The following is a 21,597-nucleotide window of genomic DNA, read 5'->3' as shown; positions in this document are numbered from 1 at the left end:
CCAAAGGATGATGTGGATCATCACAAGGCGTCTGTGAGCTGATGTATCGGATTCGAGTCGCTGCGCTTTCCTCCATATCCATATAATTTCCTCCTGCTGTGATGCTACTTGGCAATGCAGCATCAGAAAAGAGGCAGAGTCTGACTTCAAATGTATCAGACAATGCATGTGCTAGAATTCTCATTCCTGGTGTTGGGGCATCACTAGTGATAGGGGGAGTCCTAATAAGTGGGTTGGGTAATTTGGGAGAAAATGGGATAAAAATAAGGAAAAATCCAATCAATGCCTTGACATGCACTTAATAATCCAATAACTGCAGAAAATCTGATTATCAGCAATCTCATTAAGTGGGTTCCTGTGCACTTACATCCGAATGTAAGTGAATTACTGCAGAAAATCACGTCAGTAATCTAATCAACGCATTCACATGTAATAATTAAACTGTCTCTAATGTACTTAATAATCTGATAACTACAGAAAATCTGATTTTACTGGTTATACCATATGTACTTAACTGGATAAGATTGAATTAAGTTTCATCAGTAATTTCACTGGCGGGTAAAATATTCCTAATAATCTGAAAAATGCAGAAAATCTGTGCAAACAATAAATCAAATACCTGCAGAAAATCAGAATGTCCGTGTTCTAACCAATGCATTTCCATACTCCTTATAATAGAATTGCTGCAATTCAGATTATTAGTAATCCCTCTGTTTTAATTTACACTTATTAATCTGATAAATGCAGCAAATCTACTTGTCACTAATCCTCAACATCAACATGTTTACATGCAATTAATAATCAGATAAAAAGTCAGGTTTTCTCAGTAATTTAATCAATAATGAAGACACCTAAAGCAGATAAAGAGAATAATTTTTTCTGCAGTTAATCGGATTAAGATGCACTCGGGCAGAGTTCTGGGAAGAAAATAGGCTGCGGAGATGAATGTGTTCTGGACTCCGGATGGTTTTGTGACCTGCATACGACCGCTAATGTAATATGGAAGCACATTTATCTTCATGCTAACCTAAAGCCAAAGCTAATTAGCTCTGGGTTTGTGCCAACAACACAGGCACAGTGCCAAATGTATCCAGTTCACTGAGTTTACTGCTCATGTCCTTTCATTTACCCTCTACATAAACCCAGCTTTACCTGCAGTATCGGAAAACTGAGTGAGTGTGTGTATATACTGCTTTAATCAGACTATACAACATGAGCGTTTTAATAGCCAAAGCATTAGGAACACACCAAATTGTGAGAAACTTCAATGTTTATTGTACACAACTTAAAATAACCAGACTGACCGCAAATTACATGTCTTAAAGAATTAAAAAAAAAAAAAAAACAACAACAAAAGAATACAAAAGTAAAAAAAGATTCAAATTTAAAAAAAGATTCAGACATTTCCAAACCGCTCGGCTCGTTTTCTCTTCTTAGCCTGAAACACAGAATTTCACAAATATTAGCAACAGGACACAAATACAACATAAAGGAATGTAGATCAAAAGAAATTAATGTTTTATCTTTGAGTTGTACAAAAGAATCAATTAATAAGACACGTACACAATGTGAATCTGTCTGGCCGTTAAATTTTAAGATAAACAGACCAAAAGAAATGATCAGATCAACTTTTTCTTCCTTCACCTGTAAAGTTGCCTTTTGAAAGATATGAGGATTCTGTCTCACAGCGACAATATAGAAAACCTAATTCTTTATAAAATCAGCTCTTTTCTGCAAATCTTTACCCTGAACCTATAAATCTGCTCCAAAATATCTTGGAACTTGTGTTTTTTTTTTTTAATTCTCCTTTAATGTTGAAGAAAAAACTTTTTAAATATGTTGGCACTACATGGGGTAAAATACTGCAGAACTTAGAGACATATTTTAATGTATATTTTGTTGAAGCCTTGTCATACCTCTGAATCCTCAGCTCCGGCTCCGGCTGCAGCTGCACCCGTCTGAATCCCGAACCTCTCCTTCCTCTTCTTCAGCTTCTCATCCTCCTCAACCTGCACACGCACACAAGAAATAATAATAGATTTTAAAAACTATGCTCTTAAAATTAAAAGTTGCTTCAAAAGGGTCATTGACCGATTAATGATGCGTCTTCATGGCACAAAAGTGGTTGTTCTAAAGGATGGTTAAAAATAGTGATTGGACAAACCGCTTCCAATATAAAACCTGCCGATACCGATACAAATACTGATAAAAGGGCTCTTTTAGTTTATTATTAGTACTACGATTAAGGTTACATAATGAGACTGAAACAGACCACACAGTTCTTTAAATGCACAGTAAACACAAGTGCATTTATTACAATTTCTGAGCTGAATTAATCAGTGTTTTTTTTAATAACAGATTGATTTCTTAGTGCTGGTTAGAGTGGATAGGATCTGTGGTTTGATATTCAATGTGGATTATGGCTGTAGTTCACCTGAGATAGTTACTTATTACATTCACAATGCCGGAAGGCAGCCGACAGCCCAATGCTAGCTAGGCTAACAGACTGCAGATCGATATTTCTGAACTAAATTATTTGCTGTTTTTAACAGCAGATGGGTGTGTTTGTGCTGGTTAGTGTTTCTAGATCCTGTGGTTTTATAGGATATGTGGATTATGACTATAGTTTACTCCAGTCTGTAGTTAAAACCTTTACAACACCAGAACGCAGCTGCTGTTGGTTCAGTGCTAGCTAGGCTAACAGACTGCTGGTGGTAATCTGTTTACCCCTCGGGCGCTGACCTTACAAATATTAAAAGTATATATAAAAGTAGCCGTTCTGCTGTTCGACGTTTCCTAAGTAAAAATTTACAGACAATTGACTTTTTTTGTAGACAAACAGCTAAAGTTTAGTCAGTCAGCCGCAGACTGAAGCTGCTGGGGGTTCAGGGTAAACTGTGGAACTGAAACCTGGATCAGTGATGCGTTTCGTGTTAACGTTACGGCGGGTTAATTTTCCAGCTCAAACTGCAGACTGGATTAGGGATCGTTAAGTGGATCGTTCGCGGTTACACGATATCCGATACGCTGATTACGTCAATATCGGCCCCCATTATGATATTGTATCAGATCAATCCCATCTCTAGTTCAAAATAATCCACAGGAAGAACCTTTTTGTTTTAAAGACTGTAGGAATGCAACAACAGTAATGTTGTGTTTCAAAGCCTATGCATACACACACACACACACACACACACACACACTTACTTGTTGGCAAATCAACTCCCCAACAAACTAGCATTTTTAATACATCTGTATTTTTGCTGTAAGCAAACAATAAAATGTACTCCTGCTAGTGCTGGGCGATAAAACGATAACGATATCAGGCAGCGCGCTGAACTGGCTCTGCCAATTCATTTAAAAGCTGTCTGAGCTCCTTGTACCCACCTGGCAAGATGTGAACATCCTGGTGTTTGTCCACAAGGCTCTGAGTCTGCTAGTGATTTTGGCCATAACTCCCTTATTCTTTCACTTATGAGTAAAAAGAAACCTGTAGCAGAAAGTGATTTGATTTATATTGTGATATATATCAATATCGGCTGATATGAAAAACTACATCGTGATAAAAAAAAATTCCATATCGCCCAGCCCTAACTCCTGCACTCCAATATATATGAGCTTTTTAAAGGTGCGCTTTCTTCAGCACATATTCTAGGGCTGCTGCAAGAAGCTGAGTGTGATCAGTAGCATATCAGCTGTAACTGGGAGGGTAAAGAGTGTTTTTTACAGCATGACTTGGTAAAACAGGCTGCGCTTTAAATCCAGCAGCTCCAGTGAAAAGCTCTGCGGGTCCTTTACAGCTCACACTGCCACTGTTCCGACTCGGCAGGGGGCATCTCCCACAGTGCCCTGCTCTGTGCTGGTGACAGTGTTGATACAGTGCAAGCCAATCTGGTTCAGATCTCCAGAGATCATCAAGTTCATTTCGCTGCCTCCAGTGTGCCCCCCACCCTCACCATGTTTTCTCTCTGCCTCCTCGAACCGTACTGGCCAAACACAGGGCCTCCGCTCCCTATTCACCAGAGCCACTGGAGAAGAGACTGAATTAGTGACAGTTATTATTCACACTAATGAGTAAAACCCGCTGCGGCTCACAGAACCAAACAGTGACGTCCTCCTGCAGCCGCGGGAATGTTCACTTCACAACAAAACGGGACAAATTTCAGAATTTCTATTTAACTCCACTCTACTTGTTGCTACTTTACACTTTAGCATGGTCATTAAATGCCTATAGAAATGTTTCTTGTTTTTTTCTCCATTCGAAAGAAATTAAATGTGGTCACAAGTAAATTTTTTCAAGTGGCACTAGATCTGGATCTGCTCCCCCTGCTTTTTAATTGGCCGGGTTTGTAATGACGTGACGTCAGAAGGTCTGCATTGTGCAGAAAGCAGGGCATATGGCCTCCTCCAACTCTTTAAGAGGCTGCATGTGTGAAAGTGTGTGTGCTCGCGTGCATAATCACAGCAGGACAACGACCGATTCTCTACACTGCTTGTGGGTGTACAGAGCTCAATCATCCAGTGCACAGCGTTAAATGCTCAGTGTTTTATGAAGAGCTAAGGTGCTGAAATACCTCTAAAACCTGTTTGTGAATACTAGAGATAAGAATAAGCCATTAAATAATGGAAAAACAAACATTATAAATAGCAATGCAAGTTATAATAAGCTACAAGCTATATTAGACAAACAGCTTTAAATCAGTTTCTGGGTCAGAATGCTTCTCCAGAAATGTATAATACTGCATAACCAGTGTCATTAGGGTCAAATTTTGTGATATTACTCCACTTTACTTTTTATCTACTTCTGTATCTCTCAGCTTGTCAACAAATGCATGTGCACAGCTGTTCACAAAAGGGCACTAAAAGTGACTTTTATTTACTGCAAAAAACTAAAATGACATATCATTGACACATCCAAAATGTTGGGGGAGGAGCCCAAAAGCAAAAAATACCCACTCTTATATAGAATATGCTGCATAAAAGAAACTAGTTTTACTCTATAACCTATTGATATGACAGTCTTGTGCAATATGCAATAGAAAAGCACCTTTATAGTGAATTACCAATCCTAAACCCCAGCCTTCTGTCTGTTAGAGAATATTTAATATTTTATCATTTAACATGGCCAACAAACAACTACTTTGGCAGAATATGAGAAAAATTGTGTAATGAATCACAGACTGTTGTCTTACTTTATATTCAGGAATAAATGTTTCAATACAGGCCTTGTAAAAAAGCGCAAAAATATTCTTAAATACGTCTTTCGATCAAACCATAATTATCATAATTATCTTCTAAAAGACGTGCACAGAATGTTGCATGCAGTGTGCGATGCATAAGACCTTCAAAACATGGTTGTGTGGACAGCTAATAAAAACACTGGATGATAAATCTGCAATGTAATCTAAATTGTCCAATGCACATATTGATGTTCACTTGTTCATACTGGAAGAAATTAAGCATATAACTTGGGATAAGAAAAAGGAGGAAAGCGAGGGGGGAGGAATCGGCTCCAGAACAGCCCCTAAATCCAGAACATATCAATAAAAGTTCATCCTTGCACCTTAAATCACTGCTAAAACATCAATAAAAACCATGAAGCTATGGATCAATTTTCCTAAATCCACCAGTCATCAATTTAAGGAGGACACAATGTCATTTTTGACAAATTACTGTTCTGATATTGAATTGTCCACTCTTTAGAAACTGCCTACTGACCTGAGTTTTAACCGACTGCACCAGTCGTTCCTAAATAGTTATTTTAGCTGATTACCAACAGGAGGCGACAACCCTCAAAACTCATTACTCATCTATCAACAAACAGCTTATCAAGTATCTAGACAGCAGGCCAAGAATCCAGTCCAACGTACTAAACTATCCTGGATGCAGGCTGGAGGAAAGGTTCTGCTGAGACTATGAGTATGGAAATAAGGAGTTTATCATTACTTGAATTTAGTTTTTTGTGCAAAAAGCTTGACTGTTACCAGGCTACGCAACTAGCTTAATACTTGGCACACATACATTTCTATATCGTTTATATATTGATCAAAATCAATGATATACTTTTATATGACCTGGGGCAGGGATCAATTCATGTGGTTTTATGTGGCTACAATTCCATAAAAAATAAATCCAAAACAGTCAACCTTCTGACTGAATATTTAAGAAAAACAGTCCTCATTGAGCACAAAGATAAATAGAAGGGTTACCCCTATTAACAAGAAAAAAAAATTGTTGAATACTTTGTGTAAGAACTTACAAGCCAATCTCAACCCTATTAACCATCAGCTCTGAGAGAGATAAAAAAATAAAAAAATAAATAAATAATAATAATAATAATAATAATAATAATAATAATAATACAAACCCAACCTTGTTCTGGTACAGCTGACTTTCATCAAATCAGGATATTAAAAATCTAAATCTAAAAAAACAGAAAAAAACTAAATCAAGTGAGCTGGTTATTAATTCTGGAACCTTCCAACACCCCAGAACTCATAGCTGATTGTTTCAACCAAGCAGTTCAACCTCACCTGCTCACACAACTGCAGGTCGTCAACAGCCTATTTTGACATTACAGAGCACAAATCCAACCTCAGGGTTCAGAGGTGAAAGGTCTTGGACATTTTGACAATATGGACTGAGAGATGGAGAAGCAAAAAGAGAAAATAAACACTAAAAACATTCATCCATCTTCCTGCACTGCACAAAATTACGCCACCTATCATGATAGTCAAAAGTCATATAGTCATATAGTTTTATCTTGGATGTCAGAATTTCAACTGGAACTCTCCTACAGGTTAGATTTACTACTATGTAAGTCAGGATAGTCTCACTAACCCCAAGTTGAAAATCTAAAGATGTCTGTACTGCAAATCCAAAAAAAACAAATTAAAATAAAATAAAAATATTATTCAGCTTATCACTTATATCTATCAGTCATAGACACAGTACTGGCCAACTTGCAAACTATCTGTGGACATGTTTATGCAGTATTTTCTGCACTCAAATCCAATATAATGTCTTATAATAAGCTAGTATCACTAACACCGCTAACCTGGGTTTAACCAGTGGTATGAAAAAGTTTAGGCACCCCTGATAAATTTTCATAGTTTTCCTTTATAAAGCATTGGTTGCTTAATCAGCAATTTCAGTTAAATATAGCATATACCCGGCGAACCCAGTGATCTTCGAGAAGTGAAATGAAATTTATAAGATCTACAGAAAGTGTGCAATAATTGCAAAGAAAAATTAGGCAGGTGCATTTATTTGGGCACCCAACAGAAAAAAATACATAAATATTTGGTAGATCCTGGGTTTGCATCAACTAAACTACATGCTTTCAATGAGAGTCTTGCTGAAGGTATTTTGGATCATTCTTCTTAAAAAAAAAAAAAAAAACACTTCAGTTCAGTCAGGTTTGATGGTTTCTGATCATGGACAACCTGTTTTAAAATCACACCACAGATTTCCAAAAAGGCCTGGGGACTGAGATGATCATTCTGCTGATATTGACTGGAATCAATGAGACCCTCAACTTTAACAAGATTCCCAGCACCTGCACTGAACACACAGCCCCAAAGCATGATGGAACCACCACCAAATTTTACTGTGGGCACCAAGTGTTTGTCTTGGAATGCTGTGTTCTTTGTCCATCATGCATACCACCCTCCAAATAACCCCATTTTTGATTCATCAGCCAACAGCACCTTATTCCAAAATGAAGCTCAACCACTGTTTGTGGTGTGTTATTAGATTAGGCTTCTTTTGCATTTCTCTCCCATACAGCCTCTCCTTGTGCAAAGTGTGCTGAAAAGTTGAATGATGCACAGTGACACCATCTGCAGCAAGATGATGTAGATATTTGGAGCTGGTCTGTGGGTTGACTATGACTGTTCTCACTATCCTTTTCCTCTGCTTATCTGAGATTTTTCTTGTCCTGCCACTTTAGACCTTAACTAGAACTATGCCTGTGGTCTTCCATTTCCTCACTAGGATCCTCACAGTGGAAATTTACTGCTGAAATCTCTTTCAGCTGTTTGTATTCTTCCCCTAAACCATCCCTAAACCATGATGCATAATCTTTGTTCAGGATTTGCGAGTTCATTTGAAGCTTCCATGTTGCCACTCTTCAAAGAAGATGCAAAGAGAAAAACTTGGAATTGGCCACTACATTGTTATAATTGGATTCACCTGTGTATGTAGGTCAAGGGTCAATGAGCTTATTAAACAAAATGTGTCATCCAATAATTAGTGCTAAAGGTATTTAAATCAATACAACGACAAGTGTGCCCAGATTTATGCACCTGCCCAATTTGGTTTAAAGAATTATTGCACATTTCCCGTAAATCCAAAACCCTTTTATTACTGTGTTTGTCTGCTATATGACACTTAACTAAAATTGCTGATCTCAACAACCAATCATTTATAAAAGAAAATCATGAAAATTATAAGGGATGCCCAAACTTTTTAATACCACTGTATCTAAATGTTTAGCTGGAACACATTCACCTCGAGTGTGACATCATTGCCAGCAAGGACATCCCACACCTGAGGTAAATGGAACGCAGCATTAGAAAGGAAAGGTGTCCAGGAAGAAATCTCAGTAAGGGACAGTGAGCGGATGGTGGGGGGTAGGGAGTATGGTGTAGGGAACGATTTGCAAGCTGTCGACTGATTGCCTGGCCAGTGAAAAGTAGTGGGCCCCCTTCTCTTGTCCACTGGCCTGCTCATCCATCCCCCTTTGAGCCCCCTGGGAGGAGGTCTGTTGCGTTGTGGCCTCACTAAATCAACATTGTTATAATGATGTGTCACACTTGACCCCCTGCAGCTCTGGTCGCTCACATGGGTGTCAGGACCCACAATGGCCGACCCTCCATCTCGTATGGACTCATGACAGATTTTGATTCATGGGATAGTCCAGGCTCTGTCACCAGAAAATTACCCCTATCAAAATGCCAGCACCTTCCATTCATCAACTCCTTCACTCTCAAACCCTGACCAGCCAAAGCTGTATCTCTCCCTCTCTCTCTCTCTCTCTCTCTCTCTCTCGAATATTAAGATATTTTTCACCCTCAGCTAGTACAATGAGGACTCAGGTGAACAAGTCTTCAGATACAATCACAAAAACCAAAACCTAAATCACAAAAAACAAAAACTTCTGAAATTACTCAAGAGCACAATGTGGCCTAAATGACTTTTAATAAAGAAGCCAAATGAGAGAATCACAATTATTTTAAAGTATTTCCAGAAAAAAAGAAACAAATCACATACTAGTGCACTTGCACTGGATGCCTGCTGTGGGATTTAAATGAAAGCAAGTGGATTTTTAGCTGTTATTCTGAGCTGGATTGTTCGCTGATATTTCTAGAGATGCCAAGTGCACCGTGGCAATAAGGTAAGTCTTGCTATTTGGTATAACTTGTATTCATCTTCTGTAGTTTATTCTATACCTGAGGTAAGAAGCCTAGAATAGTGGGTTAATCGCAAACTCAAATAGCACTAAGCAATGGCAAAGTTGGAGTGGTTTAGCTGCAGGCCTGGAACATGTTAACTACTGCATTAACGTTTTTTCTGAGCTGGATTATACACTTGTTGTTGTTTACAATGTTGCAAAAACCCAGGTTCATTATAGGGGTTAATTAAAGTAATCCCACACTGCTGAGAGGTAAAATCAGTGTGTGTACAAGTGTGGTACCAGTTGGTAGTAAAAGGCTAATGCACACAGTATTATACCATACATTTTCATATCATGGTATACTGTGAAATTGATAACTGCTGCAACTCTGGTAGGGAACCATAACAAATGTATATTTCCATGTGAATATTAAGACTTAAATTGGCACAACCCACCCAGTCTGTTTTCATTCTGACTCCATTCCCACATATTCACCCTACTTTAGCTCAAGCTCTATGAAAGCCTTCTGCCATGCTGTCAGCACCCCCACCCCCTATAAAGACACCTCATGATCCTCCCCATGATCTTCCAGTCCCTCATGCCAGCAGCTGCCAGCACAGCTCTGCCTGATGCTGCATTCCTAATGAGTAACCTCAACAATCACGTCAGTCTGACGCCAGCCAGGTCAGTGTGCCCAGCTCCCTGCACCCACCCCAGGGCCCCTCATTAGGCAGGCCCCTCCGACACCACTGTCCCCCACCACCACCACAATGAAACTCAGAACACAGTGGGACTGGGGGTAACGTGGTGAGAATCCCAGTGTGCAGCTCTCCTTCACTGCTTACCTCACAGCGACTGGGCTGCATCGTAATTGAATTACGTAATTCACGGCAGGGGGCGGATTCAACCTGGGTTAGTTGAGAAGGTGTAGTGGTATTAAGGGGATTCAGCTGCGTAACAGGGCTGTTCACTGACCAAAAAAAAAAAAAACCTGGAGATACAGTGTATATATTATAAAATACAATTCAAGATACTGGGAGTATATTGCAATTGTATTAAAACTGAATAGCTTAAAAAATGCTTCCATAGCTTTGGACGAACCAAATAGCTTAAAAAAAAAAACAAAAAAAAAAACAAAAAAAAAAAAACAACCAAAAATATTTGAATTGATACTTTTGTACACCCCAATGCAGAAAGTGCATAATGTGTAAACTTTTTACTAAATGATTCCAGTTACTCAAAAAGAAAAAGTGAATTTAATTTCTTTAATACTTGATTTTTCTTTGTTAATTTATAAAAAAAACAACAACACACACACACACACAAATGAGCTAGTGTCCCAATACTTTTGTCCATACAGTGTATACTTTCCATGCACCCCCATGTCATTAGTATTTTGTGTTCATTTTGTATGATTTTTTAACAGTCCTTCAGACAAATGCTGAATAATGAGCTGAAATACTGGAACGGAGTGACCTCCATAGCTATGCTGCGTTTGTAAGCTGTTGCTTGTGTACAGGCAGGGGCTCGCTAATTTTCATATCTGTAGTGACGCCTGCTGGAGGAAGACAGCTGTCTGATCTGAGTCGTTGATACTTGTCAAGAAGCTATTTTGTCAAGATGTCAAAGCCATTATTTATCACCATCATGTCAGCACCCCAGCAGAAAGACCTTAAAAGTTAAATAAATGACAATACATTAATCTAATACTGTCCCATCCACAGCCACAAACAATAGGAAGTGTTAGAACCGTTTTACACTCTAATGTATGTCCAAATGTGTGGACGCCCCTCCCTTCTAATGAAGTTGCACCCATTGCTGACACAGATGTGCAAAATGCACCCACAGAGCTTGCTGATAGAATAATTATCTGGAGCAGATAAACATAAAAACAAGAAGCTATTGGCACAATGCCTAATGCCAATTTAGAGAGCAGTGGAACTGTGTTCTCTGGAATAAGGATGCACTGTTCAATACTTTTAAATGAGGTGAGTTAGAGTTGGGCATGAGATAAGTGAGGTGCCTGATGGTGGTGATTCAAATTCCTGAGTTCGATTGTTCTCTTTTGCTGCTAAATGCAATCCTCACAACAATGCTCCGAAAAAGCCTTTGAAAAAGTCCAATTTTCTTATTTATATTCTTAATTTTAATAATAAAAAAAAGTATTAATAAATGGAAAGGTACTCAAAATATTTTATACATATATGATACATACTATGCCCTCCCTCCACACACCACCCATCACACCCAGTGCTTACTCTCAGACTCCTCCACTACGTACGGACTGGGCTCAGCTCGGCTCAGGAGTGTGACGGATTCGCATGGGTCAGGGTTCAGGTTGACTGAGCTGTCAGAGCAGAATGATATGGCTGAACTCTATTGTGTAGAAACTGCTGAGCTTCAGAACAGCAGATCAGATTCTCAGAAGAGCTTCAAGTACAAAGAACGAAGAGCAGCAAAGCCGCAATTCAGCAGCTGTGCTCAACTCAGAACAACGCTGAAAAATTAGCTCTAAAACTATGTTACTATCAGGAGTTATCTGTTGCAAAATTACTGCTAGTGATTAAATAGATAAAGTAATATATACATTTCTTTTTTTCTAATTTTTCCCATTTTCTCCCCAGTTTACACGGCCAATTACTCAACCCACTCACTAGGACTAGTAATGCCCCAACACACCAGAAGGATGAAGACTAACACATGCTCCCTCCGATACATGTGAAGTCAGACACCGCTTACGATACATCAGCTCACGGACGCCCTGTGCTACAGACATCACCCTAGGAGTGATGTGGGGAGAGAGCACCACCTACCCACCCGGAGAGCTCCCTCTAAGCGCCGGCAGCTTGATGGCAAAGCTGCATGAGTGGGGGTTCCAACCTGCGACCTCCCGCTTATAGTGGCAGCGCTTTGGACCGCTGGACCACTCAGCACCCATTTAAGTAACATTAATTTTTAATTATCGTTTGTACCATTGTGGGCTTAAATATGTCCTTCCGCTAAAATCCACTTTTTTGTATTTTGTGAAATAGGTCTCTCTGAGTTGAATATGCATTCTGCACATAAAACTGTTCCTCAACCTTCAGTGTCTGCAGTAGCTAGTAAAAGGAAATATTTAGAAAAACGAGCCGATCAGGAAAAGCACCGTGTCTGCGTCAACCCGTGAATTAGTATTCATTGCCTCGCCCACCTTGGCTCGCGACCGCCCGCAGGCAGTGCTGAAGGCAAGCAGCGACACAGTCTCGTCAGATAGGAGCTAATAGCGTTAGGAACAGAATGGCAAGTTAATTCCTTTGTTATTTGTGCAAATAACACATCATTGTTTTATATGCTTTGCCCAGTAATTCAGAGCTAGACCTGGACTACCCACCTCCATGTGTTACTATAGGTTTACATAGGATCTCGCGTTTCACAGAGACCCTAAGACTAGGTCAGTGGCTCAACTGCACTTAACAGGGCATTACACATGGTGTAAAATAACAGATGACATGGCAAAGACTGTTATTAGTGTAAAATGTATTTATTTTAACTGTTTTCTGTCTTGCTGCTTAGCAGTGCTGTTAGCCAATTAGAGGCAATATTTTTGCATGTATGGTACTTGCTGCCTGATTTGCTCACATTCGACTAAACAGCCACACAGCAAAAAAGCTGCTGCCACAATTCAATTTAGCCCTCACTTACTGCACATTTGGAAGCCATTTACCTCCAACCAGCGCCTATTACATCCGCCCTCACCGACCACAGCTTCCTCTGCTCACAGAAACTCTGAAAAACACTGGAGCTCCAGCTGAAATCAAAGCACTGCCCAGTATAACTCTACAGCAGGCTATTACCTTCAGTATCAGAGTTAATAGGTGTCATGCCATGTTCAGTATGATCGAATTTTGTTGCGTTTGTGAGCAGCAATGTTCAGCATGTGTTGTGTAAAATAAAAAAATAAAACCAACAAACCTTTTTAGAAACAGAGGAGACGTTCATCCCAAAACGCTCTGCTCTTTTCTTTAAGACCTCCACATCAACCTGACAAACACGGAGGACAGAGTGAAACATTTTTATTAAAATAAATGCTTTTAAAGAATTTTTTAGAATTATACAGCATCACCTATAAAATGGCTTTTTGCTTCATTTTCCTAATGAGCTACTGGATTTTCTTTTATTAAACAAAAAATACAATATATATAATACATTTTAATTTACCTTAATATAGACCTTACTATTGAGCAACCGAAAAAAATAAAAAATAAAAAAACCTCTTTACTACCTTTAAAATGATCATATAACTTGGTTTATGCAGTAAAATGTGTTACATTTTCTGCTGAATATATTTTAGATAATAAATTAGGCAAGTTAACAGTAACTGCACATGAAAGAAAGAATATGTTACAAAAAAAATAATTGTGCTGCTGGTCAAACAGTTGTCTCTCGTAACAGTCCCAAAAATAGATTTAAATAGATTTAATATGATCTCTAAATTTAATCTACATTTGTTCATAATAAAAGCATGTAAACTTACACATAGCCAGTCCTGATGGTTCATAGACGTACATTCCTGATTATTCTATTGTATTTATTTTGTAATGTCCTTCTGTTAGACTGTTAAACTCGTAAGAGCAAAAAGACCAATATCTACATATTCCTTCTTTCAATTTAAAAAGTATCAGAATCCAGAATGTATTTCATACTCACATTTGTTTTGGACATGGCAGAGGCTCCTACAACACAAAACAGCGGCAGTCAGATTAATATAAAAACTTTTTATACATTTCCAGTTAAAGATATATCAGATATCATCTCACCTTTAGAGGGGGCTGATGCTGTTGCTGGAATTCCAAACCTGGTAAAAGACGCAACAAAAAAAATATATATATATTTAGCATGAAAAATGCACATTATTTGGTCACAGTTAATTTATTTTATATATCCTGGAGAGTCTCACAAGGATCTATTGTAGGCCCGAATACACTTATGTTATACACTAATTATAACATAATACAGTTATAATGGTAAATATGGGGACTTAGACAGGGTCTAAGGCAGGGGTGTCCAAACTCTAGCCCGCGGGCCATTTGCGGCCCATTTCCTTTTTTGGAGCGGCCCGTGAGGTATTTTAGAAATAGAATGAAAGTTGGCCCGCTGTTAAGCAGGATTTTATAATGTGAGATTCAAAGTTTAAACGCTAGGTGTCAGAAACGAGCCTAAAAGCGGAGAGGGTGCAGTTTTAGAGCAGAAAATTGGGCCAAAGAGTCTAAAAGCGGAGAGGCTGCGCAGTTGTAGCTCAGAAAAATGGACCAAAGAGTCTAAAAGTGGAGAGGCTGCGCAGTTGTAGCTCAGAAAAATGGACCAAAGAGTCTAAAAGTGGAGAGGCTGCGCAGTTGTAGCTCAGAAAAATGGACCAAAGAGTCTAAAAGTGGAGAGGCTGCGCAGTTGTAGCTCAGAAAAACGGGGCAAACTGTCTAAAAGTTGCCATAATTAAGGAGTTTAATATTAACAGACATCATGAAATTAAACATCATTTTGAAAAATCTTAGTTTACACAACACTGTCAAAGATAAAGATAGTAAGTCAAGTAAAATGATGTGTAAATGAAAGTAATCAGGAAAATGTATTATTTAAAGTGGTATATTTTATTATATAGAGTCTGTGGCCCGTGACTTCAAATATATTTCTCCTTCTGGCCCCCAACAAAAAAAGTTTGGACACCCCTGGTCTAAGGGAATAAAGTACTTTATTTAAGCACAAAAACCTACAAAGCAACATCACTGCAATCCAAAAACCATCAACACTGAGGTTATTTACTTCCATCTTAAAGTTTGCTGACATTATTACATAATAAAACAAAATATTAATAAAACTTAAATAAATTTCAGACCATATTTTTTTGACTGAACAGAAAGAAATTCTAGTCACAACATGTATTATTGTAAAGTCACAAATTTAGCTTAAAGGTTCTGACCTGGCAGCACGAGCAGCTTTCTTGTTGTCCAAAGTTTCTGGGAGGTTAAAGCGCTCTGCCCTTTTCTGCAATCTCTAAAAAAATAAAAAATTAAAGAGAAGAACAACATAAAATAAAGATTATGTAATTTAATCACATTGTTTTATATAAAATTAATACAATAATCAGATAAGTGTTTATTTTATTTAAGTGTCTCAGGGCAAAAATGTGAAAACTACGAACCTGGTCATACCTGACAAATGAATAAAAAAAATGACTTTCATTCTCAATGTAAATCTAAATAAATACAACATTCTTAACTTCAAAAAGATTTTTAACCTATTTAAATATTAGTCCATAAAGGTGATTTGTCCACTTCTGGATTTCCTGGCTCAACACAACTGATTCCTCTTTCTAAGGATTTTAAATGGTTTGAAATCTAAATCAGTTATAAGAGCTGGTGCCCCTGTTCCAGTTAGACCAATTGTAATTAACATACCTCATCACCAGAAGACGGGGCAGTGATTTTAACAACAGCTTTCTTGGGTTCCCTGTAGAGAAAGTAAATAAATAAATAATTAAAAAAGAAAAACACGCAAAATCAGCACAATTTCAGAATACAAAGAGTCTGGAAGTCAATGTTAAGTATGTCATTTTGGTCCATTCCTCATGAAACTCTGACATAATATAAGGAACAATGATCAGATTGATAATGTCAAAAAGTAACAAAACAAAAAAAAAAATACATACAAGATTTTTGCATGACAGCAATTATTAATTTATTTTTTTGCAAGAAATTCCCTATAAACCCTTCATGAAATTCACTGATCAGAGCCGTAGCGCCATCTGCTGGACAAAATGCAGAAACATGTGCTGTACTCTGTTTACAGTGTTTCAGCTTTACTAAACTCAGTGGATTCTCCTAGAGCTGAGTAAAGCAAAATCAGCATATTTTCTTCTGAAATGTACTTACGTTTCAGGCTCAACTACTGTTTCCTGTTCCTGGACTGCTTCCTCAGCTTTCGGGGACGCCTCCTAAAACAGATTTAGTCTCTAGTCAGATTCATTCAGTTGCATATTTAAAGGAACCTCAGCAGGAGCAGGCTGCACGGATGTGTCACTACATACTAACATAAAAGAACAAGGAGATATTTCAACCTTACATTTAGAAAACTATAGGAATGCACTGAATACTTAAAAAATATTCACCCTACAAACATTACAAACTGTTGACAAATGGCAGATTTACGTTCATTTTGACTCTCAAGTCACATAAATAAAATAAGTGAGACTGAAAACCTTATTTAATCACATTTGGTATCAGTTTACTACCTCTTCACAAACTGGCTGATATTCAACTGAAATAAACAAGCTGTACACCCTCTGTGTTTCACTTACATGCAAGCAGTAGCGCTGGGGTAATTTATGATTTAAAATCACACTGCTTAAGTATATTTATGATTAGAATAAAACTACTGATTATTTGGCTATATAGCTATGTACATACATGATTGACTAGCATATAATTGCTCAAAATGTATTCATAATTAAAATTGCACTGCTGAGGGAATGTACAGTGTTTTGTCGGTTTGTCTGCTGAGATATTAATATGCAAAGTGTTCAATATATATATATATATTTTAAAGCAAAACTAAATCATTTTAAAAGAGTAAAATTTTATGAAAACCCTCTTAAAATGTTCAATTTTTTTAGCCAGATAATTTGCATAAAAATTACATTAAATTGCCCGCTTGATAATGAACAGATTCTGTGAGCAGGTTGAGAATGGTGTGAGGGTGTGTATTTACAGAACAGAATATTCTTGTGTTTGTTAGCAGTGAATCAACAAAAGGTGTAAAAAAACATGTCCTGGCTGACTAAATAAAGTGTCTTGAATTTAGATTAAAATTATTAAAAGGTCCACTCACCTCTGTGAACTCCCCCAGCACCTCCTCTTCATTAACATCTTCCTCTTTTAAAACAAACAAGAAAAACAGATTAGATTCTAAAGTCTTTCAAAGAAAGACTAACAATCAATGCATATATGAACGATATGGATACAAGGCCTGCCCAACATGTTTATCTTCACTGCCGTTCACATTCATAATAAAAGCGGCCTCCTCCATGATTTGCTGCTCTGTTTAAAAGCTGATTTGATCTCTTTTGTCCCAAAGTCAAAGTCGTTTTAAAATCAAGGTCAAAATCTGCTTGATATTTCAATGGCTGTTTATGTTAGAACTTCATGACAAATAAAATTAATCACATGCTAGAAAAATACATTACTTTAAATTCTGCTAAAAAAAACCTACCATGCTCCTCCAGATACTGCTGCAACCGAGCAATCAGATCACCTTTATTTCCTTTTATGTCAAGACCCCTTAGAGAACACTCCTGCTTCAGCTCAGCCAACTGTTTAAAAAAAAAAAACAAGAATAAATTATAGAGATTATAAAAGGTACATCAAGATATGTGAACACTAAAGCTAGTTTTCAGCATTATGATTTCAGTTTTAATTTAATTCAAATGGTTTCTTCTCATTCAACGTGATTTATCTTTGAGTTTTTTTACATTGTAAATTCAATATTAAAAAGATAGTAAAGTTATACAGGAACACATGTGGAATTATTTGGCATACAAAATGTGTTGAACAAAATAGAATAAGTTTTTACGATAGACTCATCTAAAGCCCTATCCGGACAGTATTAGTTTCTCAGGGGGTTTCTGGGGGGATTTTCTCTTTTAATGGGGGCCTCTGTGATTTTATTGCTTAATTTCACTTTGGGTGCGCGTTTCAATGGAGATCTACGTAAACAAAAGAAAAAGTGGAAATGGAGAAGCTACTAAACACACACTTGACCAAGAAAGCCAAAAAAACTCACCTATTGTTTTAATTGCAGACCGGATGCAAGAGTTTTATCACGAGTACAAGTGTGAAGTATTTTTCACAGACGTCCCCCTAAGAAACTAATCCCATTCGGATAGGAATTAAGTAGCACATTTAGCTTTGAGGACAGATCTACACACTATTGTTTTTTCATGAGGGAGAGTCACCTGGAATAGTTTTCTCAGTATCTTGACAAAAGTTGCTCTCAATTTCATGGTTTAGATAAGGGGACTGTGGAGGATTTTTATGTATTTAATATTAATCTACAATGTAGAAAGAAAGAAATAAATGAAGAAAATATTTGAATGAGAAGGTGTGATTTTTTAAAACACTGTTTTAAAAAAACTGGCTGTGAAAAGAGAAAGACAGTACCAACAGAAGGCTTAGATGTTTCTAGAATTACCATAATTATGTAGTTAACAAACAGCAAGAGCTATTAAACACGTGTAGGTCCACTATATGACTTAAAAGGAAGCATATTCATAGTAATGGGTTCAATTTACCACTGTAAATAAACCCCAAGTTGGTTATACTGGCTGTTTAGCTTGTAGACCAACAAAAACACAAACCTTTTAATCTACTGACCAAAACTGGTCAACCAGTTTAACCAGCCTGACTCGCTTGAGCTAGCCATGATATTTTTTAGCTGGTTAAGAGCTGATTAACCAGTAAAGAGTGTGTTTATCTCTATATTCTCAGATTTTCAACTACTTTAAGCATATAAAACCAACTTACACATTGTAGCTAAACTAGCTAGCACCAGTTAGTTTAGATACAATTTAAGGTGGAACTTAAATTTTTAACAAATGTTTAAAGTACAGCCCAGAAGCGACGAATAAGGTAAACCTAGGTCTGTTTTTTTTATCCACTTTTAAACTCCTCAATATTTTATTTGCAGTATGTAGAACAGCTAACAAAATAACATACACTAAATTAAACAGCTCTGTAAACATGCAGTGAGGTGTAGCCTGAACGCTAAGCTAACGTTAGCTAGCTAAGCTAAGCTAGCTAGTTGACTAGCTTTCTAAAGGTGGACTGAGCGCTATACCCTTCACTTCTCTAATAAATCAGATTAAAAACCGGTTCTATTTATCCATATAAGCACGAAATTCTCGTTTAACTCGAATAAATTAGTTTATTACCTTCAGTTTCTGGAGTTCTACGACTTCAGCCATTTTTAGCTCCTTCTCCACTACAGGCTTCTCCCCTCTTCTGTGGCTCAGAGCGCGGTCAGTGCTGCAGCGCCGCCCTCAGACTGATTCACTTCAACTACAGGAGAGGGGTTTATTTAAATCAGACCAACGATTTTACTGACAATAAACTGGTTATACGGCTTATAATAATACACATGAAATTATTACAAATATAAATGAACATAAAGATTACTTTCAATAATACTATTTCTGTGGACTGGGCATAATAAATAACACAATAACAAAACAATTTACAACAGGCCCCATCTAAAACATCTAGCTCATGACCATTATAAATTAAAAATCAGAAATAAAATGATGGATGCCCACTATATATTCTGTACTGTTCTTTCATAGCTCCATACATATGGGCCACTCCACCAAGTAGGTGCCATTTCTGTCCTCAGGAAATTACGGAGACTGCAGTTTTAGGACCCTGCAGTTTCAGGACCGCAGTTCTAGAACCCTATGTTTTCGCGACACTGCCACCTAGCGAAAATAATGACTTACTACTCCTTAATATAATATCACAGATTCAAAGGCTTATTTCACACAAATATTACCAATTCAGCTAACTACTTACACTTTATTTCACCACTTTGTCTCAAAATTTGTCTTAGAACTCCCAACCACATTTTGATATGAGAGGACAAGCCTGAGAGGGGTATAGTAAGTGTAATATAGCTAAATATATTTATTTAGACAGTGGCCAGTACACTAAGCAACATACTTTGCAGCAAAGTGTAAATAAGGTATTGCTAAACAAACCACTAACTAGGTAGTATCTTGTCTATAATCGCACAGTCCCACAGCTAACTTGCAAGATAGGTAGCTATAATTAAGCTAACTAAGTTACTATCTCAGATTCTACAGTAGTAATTATCTTCCACACAGTCTGTCTGTATTTATAAATAATTGATCTAGTGTTCGTGTTTGAAGTGCTTTCTGAAATGAACAGAGGAGCTTTATTTATTTATTTATTTATTTAGTTTAAAAAGGTATATCTGGATATCTATCTTAATTTAATATTTTTACAAACCACAGAGCAAACCGTGGTTAAAGTGAGGATTTCTACACCGTTTAAGTGATATTACATGGCCACAGTGGTGAGGTAAATGCCCTGTTTTAAGCTGTTTTAAACTCACCTTCTCCACAGCAGCAGCGGTGGGGGCTGTGACTCGCGTTGAGCGGCTCTGGGCCGTGAGGCGCTACCTGTCACGTGATCTTCGGAGCGTGATGTGATTGGCTGGTTGTTGGCTCGATTGAAGACTGAATCGATTGCTCATCCTGTGTGTCCCGGATGTTGACAGCGAATTTTGAGCGTTGTATTTTAGCAGTCGAATTTGACAGGTCGAATTTGAGCAACCTGAATTTATTTTAATTGAATTTTTAAAACTTGAATTTTTGCTTTTGAATTTTTTTACATTAAAATAAAATAAGTGAAAATGATATACTGAAAAACTAAAGTGTTTAATTCAGAGGCAAAAAAATCACATGCAATAATTCAATGTAAAATAATTCAGTGCTAAAAATTCAAGTGCTTTTAAATTTCAAAATCTGGTGACACTGTTTTACTTCCATACCACGGCTCCTCTGATCCATGACCCCCACTGGGTGACTCCTGTGGGGTGTGGTGCCTGCAGCAGGGGTATGTTTTATTTAGTGCTGGTGTTTACAGTAAAGGGACGATCAAGAAAGCAGTGAATACATTCTCCAAAAAAAGTACAGTTTATTCAGTCTTTAATAATCTGTTTGTGTGTAGGGTGCAATAAAGAACTTTTAAAATATAAACTAAATAAACTGTATATATGTATACATACACACACACACAAAACAGAGACCATTAAAAATGATGAGTTTCTTTAATTTTACCAAATTGAAAGCCTCTGGAATATAATTAAAAGGAAGATGGACGATCAGAAGCCATCAAACCAAGCTGAACTGCTTGAATTTTTGCACTAGGAGTGGTGTAAAGTTATCCAAAAGCAGTGTGTAAGACCGGTGGAGGAGAACATGCCAAAATGCATGAAAACTGTGATAAAAAACAGGGTTATTCCACCAAATATTGAATTCTAAACTCGTAAAACTTTATGAATATAAACTTGTTTTCTTGCTTTATTTAAGGTCTGAAAGATTTGCATCTTTTTTGTTATTTTAGCCATTTCTCATTTTCTGCAAATAAATGCTCTAA

The 21,597-nt window shown here is 37.3% G+C and overlaps 1 protein-coding gene across 2 annotated transcripts; it reads right to left on the bottom strand.

Annotated features, from left to right (window-relative positions):
- Positions 1–1,252: 1,252 nt before the first annotated feature.
- Positions 1,253–20,632, bottom strand: LOC103027166 (SAP domain containing ribonucleoprotein). Of its 2 annotated transcripts, none has more exons than XM_022682410.2 (12): positions 20,552–20,632; positions 19,356–19,482; positions 17,639–17,738; positions 17,258–17,301; positions 16,303–16,364; positions 15,829–15,880; positions 15,351–15,424; positions 14,194–14,231; positions 14,084–14,109; positions 13,349–13,417; positions 1,917–2,009; positions 1,253–1,438 (listed from the first exon to the last, which is right to left on the bottom strand). In XM_022682410.2, the coding sequence occupies exons 2-12, from the start codon at positions 19,386–19,388 to the stop codon at positions 1,397–1,399; spliced, it is 633 nt and encodes a 210-aa protein (XP_022538131.1). In that variant the 5' UTR covers positions 19,389–19,482; positions 20,552–20,632; the 3' UTR covers positions 1,253–1,396. The 2 variants fall into 2 exon arrangements, with proteins under 2 accessions (XP_022538131.1, XP_022538133.1); XM_022682412.2 differs by lacking the exon at positions 20,552–20,632 and adding an exon at positions 19,772–19,805.
- Positions 20,633–21,597: the final 965 nt, after the last annotated feature.

Source organism: Astyanax mexicanus, chromosome 24 (assembly GCF_023375975.1).
Source record: "Astyanax mexicanus isolate ESR-SI-001 chromosome 24, AstMex3_surface, whole genome shotgun sequence".
Classification (NCBI taxonomy): Eukaryota; Metazoa; Chordata; class Actinopteri; order Characiformes; family Acestrorhamphidae; genus Astyanax; species Astyanax mexicanus.
This window is presented reverse-complemented; position numbering and strand designations above follow the sequence as displayed.

Excerpts from the sequence above, each read along its gene's own strand:
- LOC103027166 (XM_022682410.2), bottom strand. The coding sequence starts at position 19,388 with ATGGCTGAAGTCGTAGAACTCCAGAAACTGAAG. Across the intron at positions 17,302-17,638 it reads GCAGTATCTGGAGGAGCATG|AGGAAGATGTTAATGAAGAG; the intron begins GTAGGTTTTTTT and ends TTGTTTTAAAAG. Across the intron at positions 1,439-1,916 it reads CCGGAGCTGAGGATTCAGAG|GCTAAGAAGAGAAAACGAGC; the intron begins GTATGACAAGGC and ends TCTGTGTTTCAG.